This window comes from Geosmithia morbida, assembly GCF_012550715.1.
Source record: "Geosmithia morbida isolate 1262 chromosome Unknown scaffold_3, whole genome shotgun sequence".
Lineage (NCBI taxonomy): Eukaryota > Fungi > Ascomycota > Sordariomycetes > Hypocreales > Bionectriaceae > Geosmithia > Geosmithia morbida.
The window spans coordinates 494,290-512,425 of NW_023336190.1; the positions used below are offsets into that span (position 1 = coordinate 494,290).

General features: G+C 53.5%; 6 protein-coding genes across 6 annotated transcripts; 2 read left to right on the forward strand and 4 right to left on the reverse strand.

Moving 5' to 3' along the window:
* Positions 1 to 1,969: 1,969 nt before the first annotated feature.
* On the forward strand, positions 1,970 to 3,879 carry GMORB2_5099 (uncharacterized protein; the record flags this gene model as incomplete). The annotated part of the gene is made up of 2 exons (XM_035467073.1): positions 1,970 to 2,144; positions 2,441 to 3,879. 2 exons carry the CDS (start codon positions 1,970 to 1,972, stop codon positions 3,877 to 3,879), a joined length of 1,614 nt encoding a protein of 537 aa, XP_035323085.1.
* A 3,696-nt stretch (positions 3,880 to 7,575) lies between these two features.
* Positions 7,576 to 8,013, forward strand: GMORB2_5100 (uncharacterized protein; the record flags this gene model as incomplete). The annotated part of the gene is made up of 1 exon (XM_035467074.1): positions 7,576 to 8,013. One exon carries the CDS (start codon positions 7,576 to 7,578, stop codon positions 8,011 to 8,013), a length of 438 nt encoding a protein of 145 aa, XP_035323086.1.
* Positions 8,014 to 9,167: 1,154 nt separating this feature from the next.
* On the reverse strand, positions 9,168 to 10,124 carry GMORB2_5101 (uncharacterized protein; the record flags this gene model as incomplete). Its single annotated transcript, XM_035467075.1, has 3 exons — positions 9,168 to 9,342; positions 9,564 to 9,720; positions 9,974 to 10,124. The coding sequence occupies 3 exons, from the start codon at positions 10,122 to 10,124 to the stop codon at positions 9,168 to 9,170; spliced, it is 483 nt and encodes a 160-aa protein (XP_035323087.1).
* Positions 10,125 to 10,729: 605 nt separating this feature from the next.
* GMORB2_5102 (carboxymethylenebutenolidase) lies at positions 10,730 to 12,266 on the reverse strand (the record flags this gene model as incomplete). The annotated part of the gene is made up of 4 exons (XM_035467076.1): positions 10,730 to 11,036; positions 11,111 to 11,280; positions 11,416 to 11,886; positions 11,934 to 12,266. 4 exons carry the CDS (start codon positions 12,264 to 12,266, stop codon positions 10,730 to 10,732), a joined length of 1,281 nt encoding a protein of 426 aa, XP_035323088.1.
* Positions 12,267 to 13,495: 1,229 nt separating this feature from the next.
* Positions 13,496 to 15,184, reverse strand: GMORB2_5103 (MYND finger; the record flags this gene model as incomplete). Its single annotated transcript, XM_035467077.1, has 2 exons — positions 13,496 to 14,710; positions 15,176 to 15,184. 2 exons carry the CDS (start codon positions 15,182 to 15,184, stop codon positions 13,496 to 13,498), a joined length of 1,224 nt encoding a protein of 407 aa, XP_035323089.1.
* Positions 15,185 to 16,338: 1,154 nt separating this feature from the next.
* GMORB2_5104 (Serine hydrolase (FSH1)) lies at positions 16,339 to 17,448 on the reverse strand (the record flags this gene model as incomplete). The annotated part of the gene is made up of 4 exons (XM_035467078.1): positions 16,339 to 16,653; positions 16,828 to 16,926; positions 17,008 to 17,337; positions 17,407 to 17,448. 4 exons carry the CDS (start codon positions 17,446 to 17,448, stop codon positions 16,339 to 16,341), a joined length of 786 nt encoding a protein of 261 aa, XP_035323090.1.
* Positions 17,449 to 18,136: the final 688 nt, after the last annotated feature.

Sequence of the window (18,136 nt, forward strand, 5' to 3'; positions counted from 1 at the left end):
GCCAAGCGGCCTGTGATGGGCGTCCGATATTACTCGATAGGGAGATTGTCCGTCCTACATGTATTACCCATACTATGCAGCAGTATCATGGCGGACGAGGTCCTTATCGGACTGCATACGGGCATTGGAACCTTGTGGAACTTCCAGAACATGACGGGCAAATCATGTACTCGTACATGGGTCATTGATGATGAATGGTGAAAAAAAGTTCAAGCTGTTCCTTGTAGATTCCACGCATGACGAATGCTGGGGCTGGTCGGACTGTTGCCGAAAGGGAGTTTGGCGTGTGCGCACGGGGCGTGCATATGCTGCAGGGTACCCAATCCTGAGGAGAGACAGTAAGAGAGAGAGAGAGAGAGAGCGGTTTCTGTCGGCATTTCCCCCCAGATGCTGATCTGTGGAGAATGATAGATGGAGATAGATAGGCGTATTCGGGGGCCAAATGAGCCAAGGTCATCGGGGTGGGACGGAGTGATGTTCGCATCAAGACAGATACCACACTCTACGAGTACCACTTCGCGAAGTAGCAGAAAAGGTACATGCATGAATAAATCCGTTCGTCGACTTGCCGTAGTAGGAAAACTCTTGGGAGGGGAAGAAAAAAAAAGGTGGTTTGTCTTGGTGGCCGCTGGTCAGGCAAAATGCCACAAAGGGGAAAGGTTATTCCGTCATCGGATGTGATGTGTGTGGCCTCAGGTACACACACATCTGGCAGACAATTGGATAACCCCCAGCCTCACCTTTCCACGTCGGATGGCAAGGTACAGATATTACCTGTAGATGGGAAGCAAGACAACAATCACGAACATGTGAGGAGCTGATGCTACGTTGTGATCTGATGCCTTATTGTGTGAATAACGGATATCCATAAGAACAACCAAGATGAAGCCTGAGATAAGAATTTCATTGGCGCACGGTCTGGATATTAGTCCGAGCTTCTGGAAGAGTTTCCACAAAGAATGGTGACCATTACGTACTCGTACATGATCCACGTTAGCTGGTGGGTACGAGACTCTGTCGAGGTCTGTGCTATCACGGGGGGGAGGGAGGGGAAGAGGATGCCATGATTGTATAATGTATCACATGATGAAGTTTGTAAACCGTATCACGGACACGCACGCACACATACGAGTACACACGTACACAGAGGCAGCTGTGGTAGGACAATGCTGTAAAGGTCCGGACATGCGACATGCTGTCAGTACAGAAGTAGTACTGCGCTAGCACGGAAACATGCGTTGACACGAGTAAAGGATATGTCCGGCAGTCAGCTGCTGTAGAAGCTTGTCCCTAGTCTACTATACGCATGTGCCGGGGCCGGGGCCGGGGTGGGGGTCGCCAGTCGTGATCAACCTCTTGGGTCTAACAATTGGGAGCAAGTACGGCAGCTAATATTATTTACTCGCAGTAGACACCGCAGAAATAAAAATAAAAAGAAGAGGAAGAGGAATAGGAAATCTCCACTTTGCCTTGCCGGAAGTCCTTTGCGGGTTAGACTCATGTCTTAACTTTTTCTAGTGAGGAAGAAGCCGTGTGTACTACTACCCTCGACACAGACGGCACGCATATGTATGAGTACATGTTCCCTGCGCCCTACGAGTGAGTGGCTGGGATATTATAGAATAGGATAATAGAATAGTGATATGAGAAGAGAGTCTGGTGTATATCAAGGTTCTTTCCTTCCTTGACATACTCCGCACGACGTACCTGCCCCTCCTTTCGGTTCAAGAAGGCCTTTTTACTAATATTTTTTCATCTTTATTTTTATTCCTCTGGTCTTTTATCTAATAGTTTTTCTTCTTCTTTCTCTTATCGTCTTCCTTTATTCATGTTTCATTCTGTGGATTAATCGATATATCCTTCTTGTCCCCTCCCTTCCCCATCCTGTCCTTCATCGCCGCCTTCATCACCACACACACACACACACGCGCGCGCGCGCGCACACACACAGCTGGTGACGACGACGACAATGACCGCCGAAAAGGATTTCGACGCCAGCTCTACCGGCCTCCAAAAGGGTGAGGATGGTAAGCTCGATGTCGAACTGGCCCGGGCCAACAGCAATGTCGAGTTCAACCTTGCCACGCAGAGTGAGCAGCTCGAGCGTGGTCTCAAGAGTCGTCATATTCAGTTTCTCGCGTTGGGTGAGTCAAGCCCCATCCCATGATACCTCGTACATTGTTGCCCACGATCGACGATGAATGTGTATACTCGGACCTTGGTCTCGACTCTTGTGCATACTATATTCATATACACACCCACACCCACACCCACACGCATATATATATATATATATATATACATTTATACATGTCAATATATACCAATAGAATAACGGACCGTCTGAATCTGCAAGACTGACGTCTCTCCTTCCCCCCTACATACACAGGCGGCGCAATCGGTACCGGACTCTTCATCGGGTCGGGAACGATCCTGGCAGCCTCCGGTCCGGCAGCCCTGTTCATGGGATACATATCGATGATGATTGTGGTGTGGTGCATCATGAACGCCCTGTCGGAGATTGTGACTTACCTCCCGATGCGCGGCATCACGGTACCCTACTTCGTCGACCGATTCGTCGACCCGAGCCTGGGCTTCGCGGCCGGGTGGAACTACTGGTACGCTTACGCGATGCTGATGGCGTCGGAGGCGGTGGCGGCCAGCATCATCATCGACTACTGGGAGCCGCCGGTGGACATTGCGGTGTGGATCGCCATCGTGCTGGTGGTGATGCTGCTGCTCAACATCCTGGCCGTCAGCGTCTTCGGCGAGGCCGAGTTCTGGTTCGCCAGCATCAAGTTCATCACCATCATCGGCCTCATCATCCTGGGCTGGGTCATCTTCTTCGGCGGCGCGCCCAACCAGAGCAAGGTCCGCGGCTTCAGCTACTACAACGACCCCGGGGCCTTCAACCCGTACCAGACGTCGGGCGGGGCCGGCAGATTCCTGGCGTACTGGCACGCCCTCGCCGCGGCCGGCTTCGCCTTCGTCACCTCGCCCGAGCTCATCGCCACGGCGGCCGGCGAGACGGTGGCGCCGCGGCGCAACATCCCCAAGGCGGCCAGGCGCTTCACCCTCCGGCTGGCCATCTTCTACGGCTTCTCGTCGCTGCTGGTCGGCATCCTCGTCCCCTACGACCACCCCGACCTGGTGGGCTCGTCCGCCAACGCGGCCGCCTCGCCCTTCGTCATCGGCATCCGCGAGGCCGGCATCCCGGTGCTGAACCACGTCATCAACGGCGCCATCCTGACCTCGGCCTGGTCCGCCGGGAACTCGTTCCTCTACTCCGGCAGCCGCATCCTGTACTCGCTCGCCCTCAAGGGCCAGGCCCCGGCCGTCTTCCGCCGCGTCAACCGCAAGGGCGTGCCCTGGCTGGCCGTCCTGGCCACCTGGTCCATCGGCTTCCTCGCCTTCCTCAACGTCTCCAACTCGGGCGCCAAGGTCTTCACCTGGTTCATGAACATCTCCACCATCTCCGGCTACATCGCCTGGATCGTCGTCCTCATCACCTACATCCGCTTCCGCAAGGCCATGGCCATCCAGAACCTGCTCGGACAGATGCCCCTGCGCACCCCGCTCCAGCCCTACATGTCCTACGTCGTCCTCTTCCTCGTCAGCCTCATCACCATCACCAACGGCTTCCAGATCTTCATCCCCAGGAACTGGAACGTCAGCGACTTCTTCGCCGCCTACGTCACCATCCCCATTTTCCTCGTCCTCTATGCCGGCCACAAGATCTGGTTCCGCACCCCGCTGCGCATCCCCATCGAGCAGGTCGACGTCATCACAGGGAAGAAGGAGATGGACGACCTGGCTGCCCTGGATGAGCCCCCGATCGCTCGCAACTGGGTCGAGAAGGTGTGGCTCTGGCTTACTTGAGGCCTTGGTCGGTACTATGAGTATCTGATGTCTTTTGATAGCAACAGCCTGTCGTTTTTCTTCTTCTTCTTCTCCCTCTTCTTTCTTTTCTCTCTTCTCTCTTCCTTTTCTCTCCTTCGTTCTTTCCTTCTTTTCCTTTCTTCTCCTCTTCTTCCTCTTCTTTTATTCTTCTTTCTGTGAGTGAGTGGGTGGGTGAGAGAGAGAGAGTGCGTGTGGGCGTGGATATATACAGGTATCATGCGTGGGAAATCTTTTTGATGAATAAAAGTTTCCTTTCTGATTCATCAATTCAAGAACCCACTCATCAATCCATCTTCTTCCTGTTCTTTGAACAGGACCCCTTGCGTCATTCTGTATGCGTTTCACATATCGCTCCGTAAAAGGTGTTCTGCATGAGATTCGGCACGTTCTGCCCGATTTGCGACACAAATCGACTGCTCAGACGCATCGTGTTTCGTGCCAGACAGTAAACGGTACACTCGGCTCTCCAAACCCTAGTTATGCTCGTGCTTCTTCTCCTCCTCCTCCTCCTTCTTCTCCTTCAACTCTTGTTTTGTTCTTCTCTCGCTCGTCATCTCTCTCACCTAGTCAGAGGCTGAGTTGTGGCTGTTTGCATAGTCAATACGCCACATCAGATCGTGTAGTATGCTGCCGTGCGGCTCAGCTGAGGGACGAGGCGGGGGCGGGGGGGGGAAGCATGTGCTTGGCAGGGACGCTACATAAAACGGAGTAATAATATACAAGCTACGTGTATCGAAGCTGTCGTGCATTGCGATTCACGAGGGGACGTGTACGTGCATGTAGGACAAGAAGATGCGATTTACCGATCATTGACCAATTCATCGTAGTACTAGCCAGGCCAAGACAGCATTCATTGATTGACTGACCTCGATTGAAAGCATTACTGTGATATGCCGAGTCTTGGCCATCAAGCGAAGCGAGCATGACCCCAATGCCGCCACGGGCCCACGAGTGCTTTCCCCCCCCCAACGAGGCATGATGGACCATAGGGGGGGACCATAGGGGGGGATCATGGAGCCATCATGGACAATTCGGCTACTCGTAGTCACGACCATGTACGAGTAATTAATATTGTGGGGATTCGACCCCGGAACGACTAGTCAATGCGAAAGAAGAGAAGAGGTGACGCCAAGCCTCGAGTTAGAGAAGAGGGAGAGGGGAGATGAAGAAGAGAGAATGAGGAAGCAAGAAATAGTGGCAGGGGTTGTATAGGTCTACCTGATGTCGCGACGGCAAACGATTGAAGCGAGGCGGAAATTACAATTGTTTCTAAACCCCCCCCACCCCCCTCTCTTCGTCTTTGCTATGAGTTATAACGTGTTGATAATATTGCTGCTGCTGCTGCCAGCACCGGTTCGAGCGTGTCCGGGTTGCACGCGTACATGTATACGTGTTGAGGCCGTCAATGTCGATTATCACCACTCGCTGACTTGGGCTCGGATATGAGTTGTACGGCAGGCCGTACTGGAAGATGCGCAGCATGAGGGGCTCGTATGCGTCGTTACCGCAGTGGCTTGGTGGTCCTGGGTGAGTTGGTGAGTTGGGTTAGTGAAGACGGGGGTCGAGGGGATGGGTACGGAGGCAGTATTACCTAATCTCTGTAGAACATGTTAGTAGGTAGTAGTGATAATAGGTAGTAGTAGTAGCAGGTAGTAGTAGTACAGTAGTATGGAGCAGTATGTAGTGATATTAAATGTAGCAGTAGGTAGCAGCACTAGGTAGTAGCAGTAGGTAGGTAGTAATGGTAGTAATGGTAGTAATGGTAGTAATGGTAGTAATGGTAGTAATGGTAGTAATGGTAGTAATGGTAGTAATGGTAGTAATGGTAGTGAATAGTAGTGAATAGCAGTAAGTAGTAGTTATTGTAGTGAATAGTAGTCGTTGTAGTGGTAGGAGGGAAGGCCTAGTAGCCATGCTCGTACTCGTTCGTACTCCTGGCCCTACGAGAGTGTACGGGATAGAAGAGTCATATAATAACCGTGTCGTCTAGTATCATTACTCCGTGTCACTGTTACATTTATCTTACTAGACTACAGCACAAGTATTGCCACTAGTGATGAAGTACTAAAAAAATACGTGAGGTCAGCACGTACTACTCCACCGAGTAAACTATTCGGCAAAAGCGCGCATTTAGAGCGTAAATGGCCCAATTCTGGGCGCAATTGTGCCACTTCCGATGCTACGCGGCGTGATTGACAGTACCACTCTGGCCACCACCTGGGGGGGGCTACTATCGAGTCGAGTGTAATTGCATTTACCGTGTACGGACTAATCCGTAGTCCAGGTGGTATGAATCGATACAAAGATTGGCTGTATAATTGACCGCACACGTACGGACACGCACCTTGTAATTACCCAGTGCAGTAGGCGCCTGGCTGTCATGGGGGTCTGGGCCGTCTGTCTGGTCTGGCCTGGTCTGAGCTAGGGTGGATTGGGTGACCACAGATGGACGTGGGGACGGGCGCATCAATCAATCGGCGGGACGGGCGAGTCGTGACAGGACAGGTCATCGGGCAGTCAACCAACCCTGGATTATCTGATGAGCCCTACCAGGTACCAGCCTAGCACCGCGAGTCCGTGACTGCACCAGACGCTAGCACCAGGCGGGCACGCGGGCTGGCACACCTAGTGGCACCAGCAGTCAATGCCCAGCCAATACTTGCCCCGTGCCTGGAATCGGCCGGGATGTGGGAATCAACAGGTAATATTACATGTACAGATTACATGTATACATTATGTATTACCGGCCAGGGCAGCTACCCACAGACGAGGGCCGACAGGGCCAAGGTCCAAGGGCCAGCACATAAACACACAAAAGTACACGTACATCCCTGCCCGCACGACTGTAATCCTCCGTACCTGCATCGCTGGGGATACTTGAAACCGCGTAACAGTGTAGCCCGACGGTGTGCGTATCACAGGTAGTGTTAGTCGGCAACTGATATCGCCCTTACTCATGCCTCTCCTCTCATCGAGGGACCTTGTTCAGAGGAATGGCGTCGGGGAAGAAACACAGTGGACTTCCCATGCTGCAATGTGTATGTACTACCGCAGTACGGGGCACCCGTAGGCTGTAGAGGATGTAGGGGTGCTACAGAACCAGATAGATTCAGAGCCATCAGAGCCACGAGGAAAATAAAGAATGGCTTCTACCAGGGCAGGTGCGGTCGCCGGCTCCTTCCTCCCCCCCCCACGCACCAAGGCGTGTCACCTCATAGGCTAGACAGCCTAGGCCCTTGTCACACCCCGGTCTGGTCACCCAATTTTGCTCTTTCCCGCTTTCTCTCTCTCTCTTTCTCTCTCCCTCTCTCTCACTCCCCCAGGCATCTTCCATATTAATTAACCCAGGCCTCGTCTCATCTCGTCTTCTTCCCCTCCTCTCCTCTCTCTTCCTTTCTTCTTCTTCTCTATTGCTCTTGGCAGAAGACGTATAAGGACTTCGTTGGCAGAGTCCTCCTCTCTTCACTTCTCGATTCTCTCGTGCCTTGTGGATATAGACTATCCCAACCCTCTCTCTGTTTTTGATACTCGACCCTCATTTAACGACGACGATAACATCGCAGCTAGCTGCTTGTTTTCAGACGCTCCCACATATATACCCACTCCATTCAACGTTTAAACGGCTTTCTCATCATTATTTTCTCTTGCCTTCAAGACGAAGAAGATCCGGACAGCATGCAACTATCCAACCTCATCATGGCCGTCCTTCCGGCCCTCGTCATGGCCGACGGTTTCACCACTACGACATACACCTCGACCATGACCAAGACCATGACCCTGTCCCGCGTCAAGACCGTCACCTCGACCCCGTCTGCCTCGTCGTCCACCACCCAAACTCCCTCTTCCACCCCGGCCGTCTCTCCCGCCTCGTTCTTCGAGACGCCGTCCAGCTCTGCCTCTGGCTCTGACTCTGGCTCTAGCTCCAACTCAACTGCCACGCGCACTCCAGTCGGGACCACTTCTCTCTTCACCACTGTCCCCACCGTCTCCACCACCGCGGCCACTTCCGCTTCCACCTCGACTGGCGCTCCCGACAGCGCTGCCGGCATCCTCGACGCTTCCCGTGTCGTCGCCGCTGGTGCCTTCGGCATGATTGTCGTTGCCATGATGTAAAGTGGTGCAATTCACGGTGCACGCGCACGGTACACTGGAGGGGAAAGAGGTGCATGACATGGAGAGAAAGACGGCTGTCGAAATTTCCTTGGCCCCTTCATTCTTGCCCGCCCTTGGCTGGTTGGTGCCTTGGCATCTTTTTGCGCTCCGACGATTACGATAGCGATGACATTCCGACGGCTTCGGAAAAAAAAAAAAGGAACCAAAACAACAAACAGCTCTTTTCTGGCATCTGTCTCGACAATGTCGGAATAGGATACGTTTTTATCGACAAACAGTCTTTTTCTTTTGTTTTATCTTTCAACTCCCTTTTTTCCCCCACATTTTTTCAATTCTCTTCTCATGGACCTGGGTATCTGGTGCCCATCTATTTTTGCTTTCCGAGAAGGCACCGCAGTGTTTGGGCTGGCTTGGAACCTGCGTTGTACAACAACAATAAACCCTTCTCCTTTCATTATGATTCTGCGCCGGCTATTTATATCACCTTTGCTTTTCTTTTCTTTGACTCTTTGACTTCTCTTACTTCCCCATCCGACTTCTTCTTTCTCTTTCCATCCTGCCTTGATGCGCCTGAAAGAAGGAGAAGAAGGATATCGGGAGTGCCAAGAGGACATGGGAGATGGAAAAAAGGGGGGGCAGACATGCCCCTCTCCCTATTCTTCTTTTTTTTCGATTCACTTCAAATATATCCATCTTTGTTCATTTCTTTATATACCATACCGCACTTTGTACTCTTCTCTGAGATACCCCCCCTTTTGGACCCTGGAGCAAAAAGGCCATGAATCTCGTTTTTTTCATTTATGTTTGAGCATAGCATACGTTTTTTTATATAAGGGAAGAGAAAGATAAACAAGATAAAAAAAAAAAAAAAAAAAAAAAAAAAAAAAAAAAAAAAAAACCGAGAACAGTCTATGATGTACGTCTATTGTATATATTGTATATGTTTACATGAATGTTTGTTGTAATGTTACATGTTTCTTAGTTTGTGCGCAGTTACACCCGCCGTTCGATGCTGATGTATGATACAGTGATGATATTACATGGGGCCGTGCCCGCCCCTTTTTTTTTCTTTTCATGTAATCATGCTGCTGTGTGTGTTGTATGGTGAGAAAAGGGGAGGAATCCATTCCACGTCTTCGAGACACTCAGGACGCTCATGACCTCATAGTTGATAACGGTCTAGACCCTCCGACGCGCCATCCTCTCGCAAGGGGAAAGTTGGGACCCTTGGGCTCCGTGGCGCGCGGGTAGGCACGAGACCACTGCTCTCTGCTTATGAGGGCTGCATTGCCTATTAGGAATTCCGTGATGCTATTGTTGAGTTCTAATCTGTTGGTTATTTTCTTTCCTTGTTCCTTCCCCCCCCCCCCCCCCCCCCACTCTCCCAAGAAATAATAAGAAAGAACGGATTTGATTTCTCATATCATGAGGAGGGAAGAAGAAAGAGTAGAGAGTGAGAGAGGGAGGGGGAGGGGGAGGGGGAGGGGAGAGAGGGAGATGGAAAGAACACACCTTGAAGGGACATCTCTCTAGCCGGTTGAAGAGAGTACTCTTCCCGATCGACACCCTCATGCACGAGGATGAGATGGTCCGGGACGACGGTGCCCTCCCCCACGGCGTAGACTACGGGCTCGGGACCGCGGAATCCCCTATTGACGTAGTGCTGCGTATACGGTGTGTTGGGACGGAGTGTTGCGCCGTTGGGTCCTGGGTGGAGAGGTCAGGGAGATGTACTGGGATTGAGATAGGGGATGAAGGCAAGAAGAAGGGAAAAAAACAGAGAAAGGCGGGGATATAAAAATGAAGATGAAGATGAATATATATAAAAGAACTATAAAGATGGAGAGGAGGAGGAGGAGGAGGAGGAGAAGAATTGAAGAATGAAAGAATGTGAGAATGTGAGAAGCATTTCGAATACCTTTATATCCCGGTAGCAAAGCCCGGGGAAGGACAATCCCACCAGCCTCGGGGGTGATGTCGTATGACGAAGACGATGATGGCGATGATGGCGATGCGGGTGGTGGCAGCAGTGGTCGTAGGTTGATGCGCCAACCGCTGTTTATGCGGAACAGGTCCCGCGGAAAGCGCTGGTATGTCTTGATGCCGGACATGGCAGCATGGCAGGCGTGTTTTGTGTGTTGTGTGTGTGTGTGTTGTGTGTGTTTTACGACGTAGTGGCTCTTCTTACGGCAGGAGCCATTGATGCATGAGATTGTCAATGACAGTGATTGAGGTGAAGAATCGGCTCGGATACGGGGGGGGGGGGGGGGGGGGGGATGAGGTCGGTCTCGGTAGGTACATAGTTCCGGTGCCGATACGCTAGTCCTTATTTGGATGTCGAGTGTGACCGTTGTGAGGCAGTATGTTTTGCGATGTGGCTATGGTGTTTTGGACTTTTCAAGAGTCGGTATCGTATCTCATTTGATGAATGTTAATTTGTCTTTATATTGTTATATATCGATCGGGACCAGTATATATATATACAAATATGTGTGTATGCGTGTGGGTGTGTGTGTGTGTGCGAGCGTAGCGAGGAGGACTCCGGTAGGGCCGCCGGAGGCATGATTACTAGATATTAGATTGAGGGCGTCCCATATTGCACCTTGGATGTCATCACAGGACGTTTTGGAATTAGAGAATAATGTATTAACGGAATATAAAGACTTCGTCACCTGTTTTTCTATTTTATCTTGTGAACTTTTTTTTTTTTTACAGGTCAAACCTCACGCAGTGCGTACGTGAACATGGCGTTCGACGGCACCGAATTCCTATCCCGCATCTTATCGGCCGTCTCGACGCCCCCGACGGGAACACGGTACTCGAAGCGCTTGCCCGGTGCGGGCTGCCGTCCTCCGGGGAGCGGGCCGGTGTAGGGTAGGTACTCCGGCAGCAGGCCCAGCTGTCGGAGCACGGTGCCCTGGTCCCAGGCGATGTGCTCATGGTACAGTCTGTCTCCGCGGATGTTGACGACGGCCGTGAACGGGACCTGGACTCTTTTGCCGGTGGGGGGGAGACCGGGGACACTGTGTTTGTCAGGAGAGGAAGCGGTTGGGTATTACGAGAAGAGAGAGGTGGAGAGAGAGAGAGAAACACTCACAGCCAGTCTAATTCCTTGTCGTGGGTGAAGTTAAAGATGAACTCGTCAATTACCCTGTCAATACCCAGGGTGCGACTGACGAGGTCGAGGGACGTATCGGCCGAGTTGTTGAAGATGAAGTTGTCGCGGTAGAATCTAGATAGTCGCTCACGGCCAACACCACCGGTCAACTTGCACCTCACATATCAGCAACAACAACCTAAAAAAAAGGGAAAAAAAAGAAGGGAAAAAAAAGATCAAGACAAGATTGAAAATCGAAAAAAGAAGAGAAAGGGAAAGAAAAAAGAAGGGAAAAAAAAACACACCGTAGGCACGTGATTCACATATGGTTCCGCGACCATGGTGCTCATGGTATGCTCGACGGATCGATCGGCAAACTCGTAATACGTATGCTCATCCCAGATAGACTCGAGGTCAAAGTATGGCCCTCCCATCCTGGGCTTGAGAAAGGTAAGGTTGCGCGTGTGCGACAGCGTCTCGGTGACGTAGTGGAACTGATGCCGGAACGGCACGGCGAACAGGTGACTCTCGACCTGCGGGTAGTGGTATTCCGTCAGGCCGCCACCCTTCTTCCTCGACGGATTGGCACCGGCGACGCCGGCGACGTGTCGAAGCGTTGGGGTGGACGTCTCCGTCTCCGTCTGCCCTCCGCCCGTCGTGTACGTGACTGCCGCGACAATATCCGGGATATCGGATAGACACGAGGCCACCTGATTCCACGCGTCGGGCGTGTAGCCTATTCCCCCCCCCCTCCCCCCATCCCCATGCCGTTCAGCCTCTCAATGTGGTCAAGAAGGGCGCAAGGGGGTCGATACTCACACACAAGTCCTACTTTACCCTTGGGCTGGCACACATCGCACCTTGAGAGCGCTGCGAGGGCCGTCTGGATCGCGCCGGCGGCGTCCCCGACAAGGATGCTGCGCTGCACCTCGATGACGGTGTAGCCCTCCTCGGCCCACTTGAGAATAGGGGACGGGACGCCCTGGACGGTGGCGAGCTGGTCCTCGGCCTTCTCCAGGTCGGGAGATATGATCACGAGGCCTGGACCGGTCCTGGTGCTGCGCAGGAGTGGGTGGAGGAGAGATATGCCGTCTTGCACGGACTGGAGATGAGGCGTTGGCGCGGGGGCCGGAGGCTCGGTGATATCTTGGAACATCCTTTCCTTCTCCGTATCTCTGTCTCTCTGTTCTCGTACTGCTTATCCTCAGCTTTGGATGATTGTCCTGTCCGGCGGGGAAGAGGAAGATGAAAAAAATGAGAAGCAGAGATGAGACCAGCAAAATGAATCAGGATGAGGTTCGACAAACAATGGAATGGGCGGATACCAAGGTCATAATCATGCCCCCTCTCATTGAACCGCCGACAAGCAGACGTGGGGCTCGTACGAGTAACGGCGTCGTCGTAGATAAGCCGGGGGGGGGGGCATCGGGCAATGGCGTCCGTCTGACAATTTGTATCATCTCCTCTGGCGGATAACGCACCCATCATGATGCATGCACTTCAATGGACAATTGGTTCAGCATCAAACTGTCAATTGTTTCCTCTCCCCCTCTCCAGTCGAAGTATTTCGATATCTTACAGGATGGATAGACCGCTCTTTGCCAATATCCATACATGCACTTAAAGCCCTCGTTGCGCCGGGGCAGTGGCTATGATACTTCTCTACCCCACTCGTTCCTCGTCCCTTGCGAGCATGCATCCGAGCAGTAGATGTGAATGCAGATGGACACACTGGGCCAGGTACACACGCGGGCTGTGGATATTAAGCGTCGGTCCATTAGCTGCAAAGAGCCCACGTCGAATTAGCAGGCATCATATCCGCCAACGAACAACATCAGCCTCGGATAAGCAACGCAGTGACCGTTCCGGAGGCGGCCCGCGGATCTGCTCTGGGGAGGGCAGACCCGACTTGTCCAACATTGTCTGGTAAATAGGAGAGGCGGATTTGTATGACAAATCTACACGAAGCTGGTGCACGCTAATCATCTGGTCTGAAGGGGTATAGTCTATGGGAGTGCCATGCCAGCCATGCGTATTCGTATACTTGCTGGGCTGTAAATCTATAATATCGCGCGACAGCAGTTGAGATGATACGCTGGGAACCGGTCCGTCGAACACGGCATGCCGCTTGACGGAATGAAGCAAGACTGCGACCACTAGCACGGTCCTTTCCATCTTTCCTGTGAGTGCTAGCGTGCGTAGCGATCCCACTGCATCATCGCTAGCATGGCATACTGCACGAAATCTGCGGTGTGCGGCCGGCCATTCGGCATCTCAGGTTGACGGTCATGGCCGTGGCCGTGGCCGTGGCCGGGGTGAGGGATGGACATGTATTCTGCACAGGTTGAGTTCCTGTCCGTAAGGCGGGGCGGCCGTCGAGACCCCTCATTTTCCGGAGCCCATGTCCTCGTCCGAGCCGTCCCATGCGTGGTCCGGGGTGTCGTAGTCGGGCATGTCGGCGACGCCGTCGTCCCTGAGCATGCTCTCCACGGCCCAGACACCGAGCGGCATCTCGAGGAAGGAGACGTGGTTGTACCGGAAGGCGGCGTGAGCCGGCTGGACAGTGCAGTAGCCGGACTCGAGGGACTCGTCAATCTTCTCGTAGGGGTCGCTCGTGAGGGACATCAGGTCCCAGAACTCCCGGCCGCCCTGGGCCTTCGTTACGGCCCTGGCGATCGAGGCGGCCTGGAGCCTCATCTCGCGCTCGTGGGGGAGCAGGCTCTTGCCGCTGCGCACGGCGCTCATGACGGCGTCGTTGGCGCGCACAGCGGGCCCGGCCAGCTCCATCTGCACCGTGCACACCATCTCGGGCGGCAGCGTCGAGCGCAGCCCGTAGGCCTGGTGCATCTCTCGCAGGTTGAGCCACAGGCCGATCTTGATGACGAGCACGGGTACCAGCTTGAGCAGCTCAAAGTACGGCTCCGCAGGTCCGAGAACCGTGCTGGGATCTTCGAATAGGTCCGTCGTCGTCGCCGACGTCGCACCGTCACTGCTGCTTATGCTGTTGCTGCGTGCCGGCCTCGCGGCGACCTGAAGGACATTGTTCGAGCCCTCGTCGCCAATCATGTCCTCGAGAAGCCAGATCTTGACGAGCTCGTAGCACCTCTCGCCGCGCCCCAGCCGGGCGAGCTGGCCCAGAAGTCGGTGCCGGATGTCGAGCATGTCCCACTGGCTCAGCCGGAGCATGTCGTCGTACTCGCTCACCACCAGCTCCGCGGCGTCCAGCGTGCCCAGGGCCAAGAGGGCCTCCGTGTAGGCCAGCCGCGCGCGGAGGTACTCGCGCGTCTCGGCGATGTCCCAGAAGTACCCGGCGTGGTCCTCGAAGACGCGCGGGGGAGCGCTGAACAGCCCGCCTACGCTGTTGGCCGATGACTCGCGGAGCTTTGCCTCCTCGAGGGCCACCAGGCCTCGCGCCTGCGCTAGAGCCTTGCATGCCACGTCGTGCTCGGCCGTCTTCCCCTGCTCCCCTTGGCCACCACCGTGGAGACGGCGCTCTTCTCCGCTCCTGCTGCTGCTCTTGGATCGTGCACAGTAGTACGCCAGACCGCAGCCCGAGCAGGGCTCCAGGTCTACTGTGCCCGGGCACGCTTGGCAACGCCTCTACAGCATAGATGGTCGAATTCTTTCCAGTTCTCGAGGTTGCGTCGTCCCCCCCTTATGTGTCGGAGTCGCCGGTCGGTTGGTCAGTCGGGCGGGAGGATGGATGGATATGTCGTTCTTCGCGTTCGAGTTGCTGGGAAGGATTGATTTGTTCTATTCGGCTTCGCAGTAGGGTAAATCAAGTTCAACACGAGCTGTAGATATGTTTGAGCGCGTTGGGATATGTAGTTGTACTGTAGGTGAGAAATGGATGGATGGATGAGATGAATGAATGAATGAATGAATGAATGAATGAATCGGATAGAACCATCCGAGTCGGTAGATTGATGACTGTGGCCTGATTCTCGAACACTGAACCAATCTCAGTGCCAATCTCCCTGGTCTTTCCGTCACATGCCAAGATCCGGGGCTGAGGATGAAATCTCGGATCCTCCCTAGTGGGAACTTGGAAGACAGATCTTAGACACGCATCATCGTGTATAGACCATTACAAAGTACAGATTAGATGCGACTGGACTACAACCAGTCCCTGCCTATCTCCGTATTCTCAAAGTGATTGACATTTCAGAGCCATTGGTTATCACGCGATAACGAATACGGGTACTAAACGGGTCTTGAGTATGAGGAATACGTTGACCTGATCTACGTAACGCTTCTACTAGGACAATCCATGTACAGTAATCGTCATTAATAGTATTTATAGTATTACACGTAGCTACACGCAACGTCGACATTATTCCCGGCAAGTTCCCAATATGTGATATCATCATCTCGTCAGCATGGGAAGTTGACCTACACATACATGCGCGCAACATGCTGATACCGATACCTTCACACATCGTCCAGTACTCCCGTATATGTCTACATATGCTATATGTAACCGTCCGGGTAGCATTGTTGATAATATACTATACATGTACCAGTACGTACGCATGAGATGAACCTCGTCATGGTGCAGCCCGTGACAGCATAAAGACAGGTCGCTCCTTTCCGCCAGGCAGCGAGACAGTTCGACAAGCTCCATGTAGAAAGTGCCATGTAGAGATGGCGCCCAAGCTCTACGCCTAGTCGTAAGCATCCGTAAAATAAGATGCCGCGCGGCAATCTCAGCCTCCCCCTCCGCCCCCTGTCCCATCGACCGGAGCAGCTGCGCCAGTTCCTTGATCCTGGCGCACATCGCCCCCTCCTCCTGGCCGGCGACGACCTCCGTAAGCGTACTAGATATTCCACCAGGCGCCCAGAGAGGGTTGGACTTGGCATCTCTCATGCGTCCGATCAAGAGGTACTCTACCCGTCTGGCGCAGTCGAACGTATCGGTCCACGGGGGCAAGCACAGCCTGGGGGACGCCAGCTCTGCAATGATATCGGACGGTCTGTAACATGTACGGGGATGTGAAGTGAATGAAGAAGGGGACGGCCATCATTCCTGTCTGTAACTGTACTAACTAAGTTTGTATCGGTTGGTATCATCCGGCGTCGCTAAAATTGCTTATCGGCTTGTGCAGGGGTAGTAAGGCTGATCGCCCATCGCGTTGAGTTCAGACCCTTGTCCAGAGATGGATGGACCCTTGCTTCCAAACGCTCTGCGCCGCTTCTCTCTCTCTCTCTTCCTCTCACTGACGTGGAGACTATACTCCGGTCATGCCGTCTTGCAAGGCACAGTCTCCACGCCTGTCCCAAGTTGTAGTGATGGACCTGGTGAGCTCAGCAACGGTCCGGGCATCCCGGGGCACCGTGTGACCCTTGCCGTGGTCAAACATGACGGCCGTGTCCTCGTCGCACATGCCGTACAGAGCCATGGCACCGTTGACGTAGGGGTCGTTGCATCCGATGATGTGGCAGGTCGGGATGTCAATCATATCCTCGCACTCGTCGGCAAAGAGCATCTGCACCTTGCCGTTGACCAGACGAGCAGGTGGCCATCCGGCAAAGAAGATGGCGTACTGAAGAGATGACAACTGCTGGTCAACACACATACACACACGCACACACGCACACACACACACACACACACACACGACTCGCAAGACCAGGTACGGGAAACGGGCGGGTGAGGGTGGGAGTTACCCCTGCTGGGGCAACGGACGCATGGGTGAAGTGGTGGGGATGGTACGAACCTTGATGCGACGCGGTCGACCTTCCTCCTCGAAACGTCGTTGCTCCTCGAGGATGAGGCTTGCGGAAACGGCAGCACCCTCGGAGTAGCCGAGGATCCCCTATCGGAGCGTCAGTCAAGGCTATTCCTTCATTCGTGTTTCGTCTCGATGCTGCCTGCGTTGTATCTCATTGGAACGCACGTCGACTTCGGGGTCCTCGTCAATCTTGCCGATAAGCTCATCAAGGGACGCCTTGAGAGCTTTGGGAGTGAAGAGCGGGCTATCTCCGACCAGCTTGCGCAGCGAATCCTCGGCCGTCAAGCCCTGTGGGATGTCGCGGATCTTGGTGAGGAGGTCGTCCATGGCGCTTATACCGTCGCAGTCGATGAAGCGGTACAGAGGGGGAGGTCCGAAGTAATCTTTGAAGCCGGCAGGAGGGTTAGCCTCGTAGCTGCCGGAGATCCATTTGAACTCCATGGTGCCAGTCTTTTCCACCGCCTGGACGAAGGGTTGAAGCTGGATCTGGAATTTCTATGTTGCGCAAGCCCATCTTAGCCAAGGCAACAAGCGAGTGTATCCCATCTCTTGAAGTCAACTTACATAGGCACTGCCGTAGGCTCCATGGAGACAGAGGACGGTCATGATAGGTTGTAGATAGAGTCCTTGGAAGGGAGGGGAGACGATGCATGTGTTTTTGCCGTCCAAGAGTTCAAGGTGCGATGGTATGCTGCGAGCAAGATCGAGCAGCGGATACAGACAAAACAGACAGGGATCGGGTGGATGATTAATAGATGGGCCAGCCAGAAGAAACACCTCGACCGGAAGGGAAAGGGGAAAAGGTAGGGGGCAACGGGGGGTGGGGGGAGGGCAGATCTAGGATCGTGTGTTTTGTCTGCGGAAAACTCTTTGCTCATTCAGTCGTTCCCTCGACCCAAGACATCGTGAACCTTGGGACTAGAATTTGGAAGAGGAGTACTAAGTAATACGGCCATGCTATCAACGTATGGGATCTGCATGAGGTGAGATTGGTGACTGGGCGGGTGGGACCGATACATGTACGGGCAAGCAGAGTGACATGTTTAGATAGGAGGCAAGATATTGGTTGAGAGAAATCAAGAAATTATGCTGATCAATCACGCCGTAATGTACCAGGTAGCAGTATATCATCTCTGTCTGCCGTGTCTCACTTGGAGAAGAGGGGAGGGGGAGCAGGGCATCGGATGGAAGCCTGGCGGGCCACACGTAGATCCTGCTTGACCTCTCTGCCTTTTTCCGAGTCAGGATTAACATTGACGGAGTCACATTTCTCTGACGATAGCCTGGTTGTACA